The sequence below is a fragment of the Glycine soja genome, chromosome 3 (genome assembly GCF_004193775.1).
Source record: "Glycine soja cultivar W05 chromosome 3, ASM419377v2, whole genome shotgun sequence".
In the NCBI taxonomy this organism is placed as follows: domain Eukaryota; kingdom Viridiplantae; phylum Streptophyta; class Magnoliopsida; order Fabales; family Fabaceae; genus Glycine; species Glycine soja.
The window spans coordinates 565,489-578,872 of record NC_041004.1 but is presented as its reverse complement, the minus strand read 5'-3'; the positions used below and the strand labels follow the sequence as shown (position 1 = coordinate 578,872).

Sequence of the window (13,384 nt, the reverse complement as noted above, 5' to 3'; positions counted from 1 at the left end):
AAATGTTAAAAACAATTATTTACTAATTTGAGATTTTTTTTCTCACTTGTCAAATTGCTATATTATTTTTTATTTTGTTGTGTGCTTGTTTTGTCTCTACAAAAGGTAAAATAAAGTACACTCAAAGAACACATTCCAAACTTGCATATGTCTAAATTTTGCTTTTTACGTATGTAAACCTTGCAACATATAACGAAGTTGGAGGGTGTGGATGTGAAGCTTAGAAAAACTTTGACATGAGGTGGAGTTACATCTCTCCTTAAGTGAGCATGATAATCATAAATATATGTGTTTCACCTTTATATATATGTCTGGAGAGATATATCGCAAAATTTTATAAATTATATCCTCAAAGATATGCTTGCAATATAATTAATATGCATTGAAATAGTCTGGCAATTAAGTAAGAATACATATATAAACATAGTTTCGTTTTCTATCATCTTTTTTTCTTTATATAATGATATTTAATTAAGTGTGTATTTATCTTTTTCTTATTTTTGAATAGACATTTTATTTTATTTTATTTTATTTTATTTAGGTATATATTCAGACTAAAGATATATTTCTCGCCATTAACATGTCTATGAATGTTTCCCTATAACTGAAAGTATGTGCATCATTATTCTTAAGAGGTTACTCATGTTTTGATTGCATATATGTTTGATACTATTGAGGTTATGTGTGTGAGATTGCAAGATGTGAGTATGATGCTTATCTTGGAAAGCTAAGTGAAACTATTTGTGATATATTGCTTAGCTGATTCATGGATCTAAAGGTGTTATATATTTTCCTGAATGTGTATCTCATGCCTACTTTATTGTATATATATATTATTGTCTTACTCCTTTTGTTTGTCTGTTTGATTTGTTTATCTACTTTTATATGCATTTCAGGAAAAAGAATTTAATTGTTATGTATTGTGAGTATAAATCAACCAATTACAATTTATGATACTACGTGCGACTTTTAATTAATGTAGTTAAGATAAGACTCAAATATATTCTAAAGATGTGACATTATATGATTAATTGATGGTTGTATATGTTGATGCTCTAATAGTGATGATTGTATATGTTTTTCTTGGGATGTACAGTTTATGATGATGTTGCCGAGACAAGTTCTTAGTATTTTTATGATTGTGTATATGGAGGTCCCAGTGATTGATATTTAATGTGATGGATTATGTACATGCACACGTAAATGTTTTGAATTTGACTAGTTTCTCTTTGTAAATATTTACGTGTGTTGGGATGTTTATCAGGTATTCGAGTTGAACGTATATGTGTACGACATATTACAATTTACAAAAAAATTATGCCCCATTTTTTACAACTTTAATTAAAAATGTATTATTATTGTAATGATTATCTGGTTAAATAAATGAGCTACCACTTTTTAGGTGAAGAATCTTTAAAAAGTAGTTAAATTTATTATTACTAAGGCAAACTCATTAATACTTTCTTCGTTTTTAATTATAAATTTTTTTTAACTAATGAAAAATACTGGTCGTATTAAATTTGTTAATGACTGATATTATGATTTCAAAATTATTAATTTCTTTTTTCTCTATCCACTTGTTTCTTATTAATGTTTGAAGAGAGATAAATTAAATAAGGATATTTAGAAGAAAAAAATAATTAATGTATCAAGAAATTAGAAAATGATTTTATAAAAAAGGATAAACAATTTTTTTAAAAAAAATTATAATTAGAGACAAAGAGAGTACACTTTAACATACTCTACTATTCATTATAATTTATTAAAGTTACAAAATTAAAAGAAGAAAAAACTCATTAAATAAAAAAAAATTATGATTTCTAATATTTTCAACCAATAATAAGAAATATGTTTATAAGAGTGGTAATAAGAAATACGTTTATAGTAGTGTGTTAAAAAAATTGCTATTAACATCTCTCTTGTTCCCAATTAGTCTTACACATAGTCAGCAATGTTATATTGTTATTGAAACCCATTAAAATAATGCACGCCTCTTAATCCAAACATGCTTAGTTGTTGGAGGTAGCATCTACGTAGACTCAATCTTAATCGATTAACAAGCTTTGAATTACATAAAATATGTGTGGACAAAAGATCAGACACTCTTAAACTAATCCAATTACAATTACATTGTCAAACCTCAAAAATCTCACAATCTATGTGCATGTTTGATTTGTAATTGAAATTGTTGCAACACGTGTTCCAATACAATCCAACAGCAAATTGAAAACAAAAACAAAGATTTTGATCCTTTTGCAAAAGTACTTTTGCCTTTAAAGCTTTTTTGCCATCTATTTCCAAACACGCACTATATCCAAATTGGTTGCGTTCATACCTGCCCCAACACTAATTAAGCAATTTTAAGAGTTCTAACTACAATGTAATTGTTTTTTGTCAATAACTACAATGCCATTCAATTACAAAATTACAAACGCATGGCCTGCATATGGCAGTGACTATGAATTACAAGTACTTCCTTGGCGTGGAAGTAATGGGCAACATTTTAATCTGACCAGAATAAAAGCATTAAAATCTATGTCAAGAGCAAGCATAAATTTCCCTATGAATGATGTTTCCACATTTTACAGTCTAATCCTATGCAAAGGGATTACCCCCAACAGAAGCAACCGGTTCATTCGTCTGGATGTTCCTGAAAATAATCAACTCAAAAAGCCAATGAGCATGCTCCAAAAACATAGAAAAGGCCATACTATTGGAAATTGCCAAATCAAACTTTATAGGACAGCTTTATCCTATAAGTACACAAGACAAGATGTGTAGATTAAGTTTATATAAGAATTGTTCCTATCCTCCCCCATGATGTAAATCTAGTTCAATGAAACAAAGCAGCTATTTGTAATACTATTAATTAACAAATAATTTTAAAATAAAAAATAAATATTTTATTAAAAAAATTACTTTGGGTAAGATTTAGAGGGATAGTGTAGACTTTCCAACTTTATAATATCACACATGTACATCTATTAAAAGCTGGAATCCATAATGGGCCAGTACAACCCTTTCAGTGTTGGAATACAAAGATGATGATGAAGCTTCACTTGATAAAGAAGTTTACTCAGGAACACCAAGAGGCCAACTTTCTTTCCTCTCAAAATTAGCATAAATGAAGGGCATTTATTTTCTGCACTCCCACTATTGCATCCTAGTGAGGTGCAGGATGCAATTGAGGGAGTGCAGGATACAATAGCCTAAAGGAAGCCATCTATGGCCTACACCCCATATACCCTTTCATAGCCATGGCAATCCGTGAAGGGTGGACCATGGACAGTTGTGTCTTGTCTTGTCTTTTGGATTAGTTGATATCTATTATATTACCTTCATTTATCTTAAAGAATTGTTACACTAATATTTATAGGTTATATTATATTGTTGATGTTGCTATTATTATAAAACAAATATTTTTTAGGTTGTCATTGAAATATTTATAGTGATCATTCAAAAAATTTACAGACAACTATGTGGTCTTACTCACCCAATGTTATATTTTGATGCTTAGAGTCACCCTTGTAAATCTAAATACTCACTCTTGAAGAAGAGAATTTTAAGGAACTACTCACTCTCTTTCATGATAGGCTACATGATTTCTCTTGTATCAAGTATCTCACATTTTATTTTATTTTTACGTTTTTTATTCCTCTCTATTGTTTAAAATTAGTCAATCCCAATTTAAATTTGAATTTTGAATTTTAAAATTTGATACATTATATCAAATTAATAGGCATACAGATCATATGTATTTATTTAAATAATTTGTAGCCATAATTTTCTCCTCAATTTCAAAAGTTTTATCTCTTTAATTTATTTCTATCTAATAAAATAAAATGTTCATTATTGATAATGAAAAAACATTTCCAGTTATATCTTTCTCTTTCTTAAGATACAGAGTTTCATTATTATGTAATAATTATGATATTTTAATATCTTGTATACTTTATTTTTTATATTTTATTTAAATTAAAAAATGTACTGAAAACTTGCTAGCTTGGAATGAAAGACAATATCAGAGACTCACAAACATCATTAATGGTGAAACTGAGAATTGCGTTCAAAAAGCCAATAATTTATTGTCACAAGGTTTACCAATTGATTTAATACACCTCAACCATCATATAAATAAAAGAAAAACAAGGGCAACATATGCTAACTTACAGTATTTGAGAACTTGGTGGTGGTGCAGCCATGAATGTCAAACCACCTACATAATAGAACCAAAAGACAGTAAGAAATTTCTACTTATACAGATATTTGAAATGCATTGAAATCCTACTAATAGATATGTGAATAACATTTATTTTACTCGTGTGTACACAAATGAGAATATGAGATGATTCTAACAGAAGTGGAGGTAGATGTCAGACAAAGACCATAATTAAAATGTTTGAACTTCCAGTATGAGTCTTGAAGGACCACCTTGTCCTGCAGAGGAGAAATAAGGGTTCAGTGTATTCTGAGGGAGCCATGGTTCAGCAATACCACTTTGGAAGGTGGGTGTTAGCTGGGAATCTGGCAGAGCTGCTTGTAGAGAGCTGACGTCAAGGAATTGCAATTGACACTGCACACATGTTACAAACAAAAGGAAACCAAAGAACAAGTTACTATCTTTCTGTCTCCAATAACCCAAGATCCACATTGTGAAATTTATATCTTTCCATGCAGCGTTAACAGTTGAGCAACTTTTTTAGCTAGATTAAAACATCTACATAGCATGTAAATAAGTTCAATACAAGCATGGTACGAGTTCAAACTATAGTGACACGATCGCATGTGAAAGACTATTGCATCAACAACCCTACAATCTCAATCCTGTTTCTATTTTGCTAGGTAGCAGTTTTCAGGATGTTAAATTTCAAACGTAATAGAGGGAGAGCTTCAGAGTTGTAACTTTATAAGCATGTCAGGTTGTAGAAGTGACAAAAGTGTCAGGCAAAATATTTTAATCAGAAAAAAAGGATCTTCCCAGAAAATCTACACAAAAAATATCCATTAAATTTTTAAGCTGTGACGGGGTTGTAACAATTTTTTATGAACATTCAGAACACAAGAAATGAACTGTCTAGAAAAGCAAAAGTTAAGTATATGTTACAAAGCAGAATAGAAATGCTTAACCACACACCAGGAAATTTCAACCATATGATTGGAGGAATCATGATCAATGTAACAGAGTAAAACATGCAGAAATAACAAGCATCACTAGGAACTAGTTTAATCAGAGTGACAATTACCATGAAAAATATATGCAAGACCAGGATAATCACCTACTGACTAACAGATGAAAGCATATTCATGGTTCATGAGTCATGACCTACCGTATTATTATGTTCTACATCTGAATCAAAAGGATAATCAAATGGATTAGTTGATTTATGGTTGATTTCATTAGGCTGAACCTCTCCCTGAAACAAGAAACAAAACAACTGAACAAAGCATAAAAACAAACAAACGAGGGGAAACAAAACAGAACTGTCACTTGAAATAGAAGAAATCTCAAACAATTTAAGATCACAAACCATTGGAGGAAATGCAGATGGAGGACATGGTGAGCCACTAACAAAATGCGATGAAAGATCATGATCAAACCCAGCAACAGGGTCAATGCGGTGCATACCATCTTTATTGGATCCCTGGTAGAATAAAAGCATCTTGAGAATTTCTTAATTTTCAAAACTGTATAGACTATCTTGGTAATGCACCATATAGATACCAACCTCAGAAGCTCTTAAATCCAAAAACTGATCATCAGTTGACGGAAGATCATGCATTTGTGATCCTTGAGTAATAAGAGCATCCACAGGAACAGAGTTAGCAGGATCCTTAAATGCACTCCATGACTGTTCAGTGTCAACATAAAAATCTTATTTAAGTTTCATCTTTTCCATGATGTCTCCAATTTCGAAAGATTTAAGAAAGCATTACATATTGTGTATTTCTTTTGGAGTATATCACTAGAATATAAAACCAGACATGCACCGAGCTTTCTAGTACTTACTTGAGAGTTTGATGCCATAACAGAAACTTGTTCTTCTCTGGTCCATGTGACATCACGCCATAAATTAGATGTAACTGAAGAAAGAGCGCTAGCACTAGAAGTTTCAAAACATGGCCATAGCGTATTTGCATTTAAGTTCAAAAATGGATCAAATTTTTCCTGTACTGCTGGTTGAATTTCTACTTGTGCAGTAGATGTGTGCTGAGGCATATCAAATGTTGCCCATCCTTCATTTTCTGGGACAGACAACTCCAGTGACTTCTCACTTGAGGTTGCAGCAGATGGCTGCTGAGAAAGGTCCATAAAGTCAACAGATGAGGATTGTGATGTTTTCAAAGGTTGACGCTCATTGAAAGATGCAATTGCAGATAAAGCAGATGACTGAAACAGATCCACTGATGAAGCCTGAGAGGGTGCAGCTGGTAACTGGAAAAGGTCAATAGATGAAGCAGATGAAGAAAATGGTTTGGGTGCCACTGGTGCCTCAGAAAGATCTGAACTAACAGTACTTCCCAGATCAGATGGTTGTGGAGTACAAGACACTTTATTTTGATGGGGTCCAGAAGCTTGGAATGGTTCTGAGAAAAAATCAACTAAACCACCAGAACTGTAAGATCTTAAGGATGACAGGTTGCTGTCTGTTGATCCCAATGAGGTAGTTCTCTGGGAAAAGAAGTACAGATTAATGTCATATGCAAAATAAGTTTTTAGCTTTTAATCCCAAATCTACAACCTCCAATGTCAAGGATAGAGAACTGATATTTATTATCTTGTTAATTGATTCCTAGATGAAAAACATTTCTCATTGTGTGGTAACTTAATTCCTAGATTTATCATCATAACCAATATTTTCCAATACAAAGATTTTTAGACATCTAAAATGATAAGAATCCTATATTTCCAGTGTAGGGCTCAAGTCCCATACTTTGCAATTGGATCCTAACATCCCTTGAGAACAAGCTGCAAAAAGCTGGCCCATAGTTATTGGAATAATTAGCTAGGTAGGTAGGTAGTTAGTTTGGGCTGGGACAATTAGAAAAATAAGGCATGTTGCCTAGAAATAAGAAAAAGAGTAAGGAGAGGTCAAGCTATCGTGAATACCCAGTACTGCTGTAATTCATCTCTGGCTCGTTTACCAGAGAGTTGTACTAGAGAATAATACACAATATGTTACTTCTTTTATTTTCTTCACTGTCCTGACCCAGTTGTATAATAACATCTTGCAGGTTCAGAGTATCAGAATAACCTTTCGAAACACTTGAATAATATCAATATTAGTTTACCAAGGGAAAATGTCATGCTTAAGCAAGGCACACAATGATATAAGGTTGGTTGGGTGGTTAAGAATGAAGGGAAAGGAGGGAAGATCGCGGGTTCAATCTCCCCTGCTAACAAACTGCCAATTGACATTTGCTGATCAAAAAAAAAAAAAAAAAGTAAAGCACACATCTTTCTATTTGTCATGGAAACAAGAGAAACAAACCTGTGGACGATGAATTCCATCTGCATCTCTTTTGGAGTTTGTTTCCAGAGATGTATTTGTTACATGAGGCAATACATCTTTACTTGAACAGGTACCAGAATGCTGAAAATCAGTTTTAAATTGCTCACCACCATTAGACATAGAAAAGTCGGAGATTCTTGGACCAGATCTCTCATTTGCAAATCTGTCATCATACGCATGATCGCTGAACCGACCAGGACTAAAGATAATACTACTTATCTTTCTTTCATAGCAAACTTTATCAGAACCAGGCTTCCTGGTCAATGCAGCTGCTTGTTTTCCATATCGTCGATCTTCATATTGGTAATCATATGGAGGACTTTGAGAATATGAGTGATAGGAACTGGCACGCCTTGTATCATCTTCAATAGGACTCTACAATAAGTTGCCCATATAAAAATATCTAGCATTACTAGAGTAAAAGTTGATTATAAGGACTCTGGAGCAACTAATTATGTCTTTCATACATAATTGTGAACATTAACTTCAATGCAATACAAAGGTGAAAGTTTATGGATAAAAAAAATGGTGAAGGTTTACATTAAATACATACAAGAAGCAAACAAGAAAATAGAAATAAAAAAGTATGATCACTTTATTCACTTGTTTCTCTGCATATTTCTTTACTCATGCAATGTTTAAAATTGAATTAATCTAAATAAAAAAAAAGTCTTATAAACTCAACATATTCTACACCACCAAACATAAAAATAAACTCAGAACGTCAGTTTTAGAAAAAACAAAAACTGAGACATCCAACTACAAGACTGAGTTTAAAACTTAAACTAAGCTTCAGAAGAAAATGGTTATCTAGATAAACAAATAAACATCTAAAAATATATTGCCTGCACATCTCTTGGAGGCTTATCAGAAGACTTTGCTGCTGCATATCTTTGATCCACATATACATTCCTTATAAACTCTCTTACTTTATCAACATTACTGCAAAATCAACACATGATTTGTCACATGAGATATATATAAACAACTAAATATGTGTTAGTATCATAGCCTTAACAAAAAATTAAATATATTAGACCTGCTATCTGGCAACCGCTGCCTTTGGAAGTCCCAATTTTTCAAATGTATTTCCCTTGCACGCTGAAATTAAAGAATCACATGGAAACCTCTTTTCAACACGAAAATAAAGGTGGCTCCAAAATTCCAAATATAGAAAAGATAATCCACCATTGTACCTGGTTACCCCCATTTTGAAGAGCATCAACTTCTTGTGACGTGAACATTGCCATAGATACAGACTTCACACGATGGGTAAACTCACGACTGCATGACAGAAAGATAAACTATTTAAAGGATTGTACATTATCGCCAACTACATAACCACTACTTCAAGCCACTAGGATTGGTTTAGTGGTGACAAGCTTGATTAATTTACTAAAGATCACAGGTTCAAACCTCAAAGAAACAACCACTAACTCAGCTCCAAAAAAAATTCATTACTAACCAAAAGTCCAAAACAGACACATACTATATACGATTAACTTATTACCATCAAAGAATAAAAAATATGCATACAACCTCATAAAAGCAGTGAACATAGATGAAACAAAAGCAAAGCTTGTAGTTTTGAATATAATTAGTTATCAGGTAATATTTTATGAAAATTTATGGAATTTATTAGATAAGAAAATCCCATATTATTTCTTTAAAAAGCAATTATTATTACTTGGGTGACCTCCTCATTTTCTAATTTTATCACTCATCAAGCATGGCTTACAAGGAAAACGGAAGTTTAAAAGAATTCCAATTTGAGTTCAAGATTTTCTCTGATAAAGTCCACTATCTACTTCAGAAATGAAAGTTTTGAAGAATATTGAAAGCAATAAAAAAATTCACATGTGCATGATAAATTTCAGCCATAAGAACATCTAAACATCACCCTGGCACTATAAAATTGCATGATTTAAAAGTACTAATATATTATATGGTCATTGTCTAGAACACAAAACATAACAATTAGCTGAAACTGGTGATGAGAACCCAAGTATGCTAAGCAACACTATAGTTAAATGAAGTTGTCTATGATATGTGTGTGTGTGTGTCTGTGGGCGCGCACTCAAACCTGAATTTTAAAAGCAAAAACATCACAATGGAATCTGTTATCTCTATTGAAATGCCAGGCAAATTTCAAGTTTCAACACTCCAGACATATCAAACGATAAAAAGTAACTTTCCTTTCTTTAAAAGAATGCCAAGACTGAAAGAATTAGAGCATATATTTAATAAATAGAAAAGGAACTCACTGTATACCACTGCAGGTCATGCAAACAAAGGTCCAGAAATTCGCACAAACATATTGTGGACCCTGAAGAAAAAATTAAATTACTAGTCAATTAACTGGGAATCATCATCTCATAACATTAAAAATAATAATAAAATTGCATAACACTAATTATTAAGTTAATTCCTCTAGATAAATGTTATGTGTCCAAACCCATACTATTAAAAACATCTCTTACACACAGATTTAACCACACAGCTATAGCCTCTTCCTCGAGATAATACACTCTCTTTCTGGTCAGCATCGTTATCATCCATCAGATGCCTCTTAAACCCCTGTAATTCCCTCTTCAAACATGACTAAGAAATCAGTTATATATCCCAATCTCTGACAGCAATAGTAGTACCGGCAGCAACAATGACTGCAAAGCTGTCATTGCTCCCTTGGAGGGGACCAAAGACTCCTAATGCTCAAGCGTCGCCCCTGCTGCTCAGACAACCATCAAACCCCACAGAAACACCAAACCAAAAAAGAAAACAGCAAGTTACAGCACTACCGCTGCTGCTACCAACAAAACCTAATAAAAGCGCAATTTGTGGCTCTAATTGTACAACAACCTCCAGCAGCGTTGCAGATCAACAATCACGCTTTAGGAAGTGCAGCATTACTGATCAACACGGTACAGGAAATGGAGCATGCCACCCTGTCGATGACACTTTCTCTCAACCATATGGTGGAGGAAATGGGGCACTCCCCTCTGTTTGTGTCACTTTCTCTCGGCCATATAGTGGAGGAAGTGGAGCATTCCACCCTATTGGTGTCTCATTTTCTCAGCCATATGGTGCAGGAAATGGAGGCGCCACCGTTTTTATGTCACTTTCTCAGCCATATGTGGTTGGTAATTACTAGCATTACCATCCCTACTCAAGGCAACAAATAGATCACCAACCATTTGTGGCACTTGAGAATTTTGACCTCACAAATAACCATGGTCCTTCTCTCCCAAATGGAGGCCAGCGGCTCAGCCTCAAAGCAAGTTCCAAGGGAAAATCCTACGAATGACACATTTGAAAATTGGAGTGCCACACTTAAATTTGGAGATGGAAGCCAGTATGAAGTTATAGACTGGAGTGGCTTCCTATTGAAACTTGGATCTAAAGCTTCTCTATATCTGAAGTCGTTTCCAGTGGCTTCAGATCTGAAGTTATATGTTGAAGCGACTTCAGATCCAAGTTTCAATAGGAAGCCTGAAGCCGCTCCAGCCTATAGCTATCAAAGTCCATGGACTGGCTTCCAATTCCCAGCCTAAGGGTGGCACCCGAATTTGCAAATGTTTCATTCATGGGGTTTTCCTGGGAAATTGCTTTGGGGCTGAACCGTTGGCCTCCATCTGGGTGAGAAGGTCCACGGTTCTCTGTGAGGAGTTACAATTCTCACGCGCCACAAATGGTTGGTGATCTATTTGCTGCCTGGGTCAAGCAGGGATGGTAACTGTTGTTATTACCAACCCATATGGCTGTGAGAAAGTGACACCGACACGGAGGTTTCCTACACCATATGACTAAGAAAAAGTCACACCTGTAGCGTGAGTTCTCCACTTCTTCCACCATGTGGTCAAGCGAAAATGAATCCAACTAGGTGCATGCCCCATTTCCTGCACCATATGGTGGAGAGAAAGTGACACCCACAGGATGACATGCTCCAGTTCTTTTATCGTTGTTGATCAGTAACATTGCACTTCCTGCAGTATTATTATTGATCAGCAACGCTGCTGGTGGTTGTGATCCAATTGAAACCACATTTGTGGTGGCCATGGCGGTGGCAGAGTTGTAACTTGCTGTGGGTTTTGTTTGTTTGGTGTTAGTGTTGTGTGGATTTTTCTTAAACACATCACATCACATCTTCGGCAACTACTAATTATTATGTTAATTCCATCCAAGGCATGGTGACTTTAGAAGATCCACTGATCCAGTCCACTAAAGCACAACTCAAAAAATTAAACACTTCAATGCCAACCTCAACTTCCTCAAGCAATTCAAAGCTTCTTTTCAATCCAACCAATCCACTTAAGCGCCAAAGGTTTCAACTTCGAAGTAACCACATTACTCGGATACTAAAAAAAAAAAAACCGAATTGAAACCAAAAACACACTTCCACTAACCCAAATGACAATACTACTACTAACAACAACAAAAATAATAATAGAAGTAAAAGGTGCGAAATTTTTACCAGACTATTACAGTTGATGCATCTTCGATTGGGAGGAAGCTTCATGAGACCTCTGATGATTTTTTCGTTCCTCTCTTCCTCCTTTCTGCTTCCCATTTCCAAAACAATAATAATCACCAGAAAACCCTAAAATCTGCTTCAGGAGAATTCTACGAAGTGAAAACGACGTCGTGGGTCGGTGGTGGAGTTGAGTTCGATCTGAATTGGCTGGCGTTCACAGAAGCAGAGGAGAGAAACCAATCAAACATGCATTTTTCGTTACAGTTTACTTTCTTTTTTTAAAACTTTGGTTTTTGATTATTAATTATAATAAACAAAACAATTATTAACAGATTCATTCATCGCCTTTGAGTTTCAACTTCCAAGTTGCATGCTTCAGGGATGAACACTGGAGCATAACGGGAACTCAACTCCCAACGTATATATTATTTTTAACTTTCTTTTTCTTTACTTTTATTGTTTATTTTAAATTTTATTGTTTATTTTATTTGTGCAAATGATAATAATTTCTAGGACTCCTAAAGAAAATTATTATATGAATTCAAACGAATACAAGACTAAAATATCCAAAAACATAGGAGAGGAGATTATTGTTACACAAGATTAAAATTTGATAAAAGAAAAAAAGAGAAATATATATTTACTCACGATAACTCAATAATTAATCATTTTGTTTGTTTTTTTAAATAAAAAAATATCTTGAGTTTTTTTTATTAAACATCTAACTAATCATTCTCTTATAGATCGAACAATTCTAAAATAAAATGACTCCATATTGTTAATATATAGACTCAAAGTAATAAACTAATTGTATCAATCATTTTTTTTATTAATTATTTAAATCTTATTGTTCACGAAAATAAATAAATAAATAATGAGAAGTGTTTAATGAAGTAGGGAACAGGAGGCTCCCACTTTGAGGATTCCAGTAAGATTCCTGCCGACAGTGACAAAACACACAAATGGGCTAAATATTATCAATTCCTATGCAGCACATTAAAATCAACGTGCTAAAAAAGTACACTAAGAACACATTTTAATTTAAAATAATACAAATGAAATAAACACATATTAATTTATTTCAATTTTAAAAACTAAAACAAAACAATCCATTATTAAAAGAAACTTATATAACATCACGTAAATTTATATATTTCATAGAATTATTTGATTTTTTTTGTCTCTATCAATTATATGAAGCTCTATAAGCTTGTTCAATGGTAATACAGGCAATTAGAAGGTAAGACATGCATGTGTACTTTGTGAGAAGTTAACCAACTAATTCATTTGCTGTGACTTTGTTAAAAAAAAATAAAAATTGTGAAGAACGGTTTCTCTGCCAACACAACCAACTTTAGTCAATTAGGGTTTGTTGTTTGGAGAAAAAGAGGATAAAAGAAAG

The 13,384-nt window shown here is 33.3% G+C and overlaps 1 protein-coding gene across 1 annotated transcript; it reads right to left on the bottom strand.

The window, feature by feature from the left end:
* Window positions 1-2,251: 2,251 nt before the first annotated feature.
* Window positions 2,252-12,387, bottom strand: LOC114405714 (probable ADP-ribosylation factor GTPase-activating protein AGD14). The gene is made up of 13 exons (XM_028368183.1): window positions 11,983-12,387; window positions 9,776-9,837; window positions 8,708-8,795; window positions 8,551-8,612; window positions 8,357-8,453; window positions 7,491-7,886; window positions 6,008-6,670; window positions 5,727-5,849; window positions 5,529-5,642; window positions 5,328-5,414; window positions 4,432-4,573; window positions 4,171-4,216; window positions 2,252-2,650 (listed from the first exon to the last, which is right to left on the bottom strand). Exons 1-13 carry the CDS (start codon window positions 12,076-12,078, stop codon window positions 2,596-2,598), a joined length of 2,031 nt encoding a protein of 676 aa, XP_028223984.1. The 5' UTR covers window positions 12,079-12,387; the 3' UTR covers window positions 2,252-2,595.
* Between the last annotated feature and the right edge of the window lie 997 nt (window positions 12,388-13,384).

Bases quoted from the DNA above. Each gene is read 5' to 3' on its own strand.
- LOC114405714 (XM_028368183.1), bottom strand. From the start codon at position 12,078: ATGGGAAGCAGAAAGGAGGAAGAGAGGAACGAAAAAATCATCAGAGGT. The intron at 9,838-11,982 runs GTAAAAATTTCG...TTTTTTCTTCAG, and splicing joins GCATCAACTGTAATAGTCTG to GGTCCACAATATGTTTGTGC. The intron at 4,217-4,431 runs GTGGTCCTTCAA...TCTATTATGTAG, and splicing joins TTTCTCCTCTGCAGGACAAG to GTGGTTTGACATTCATGGCT.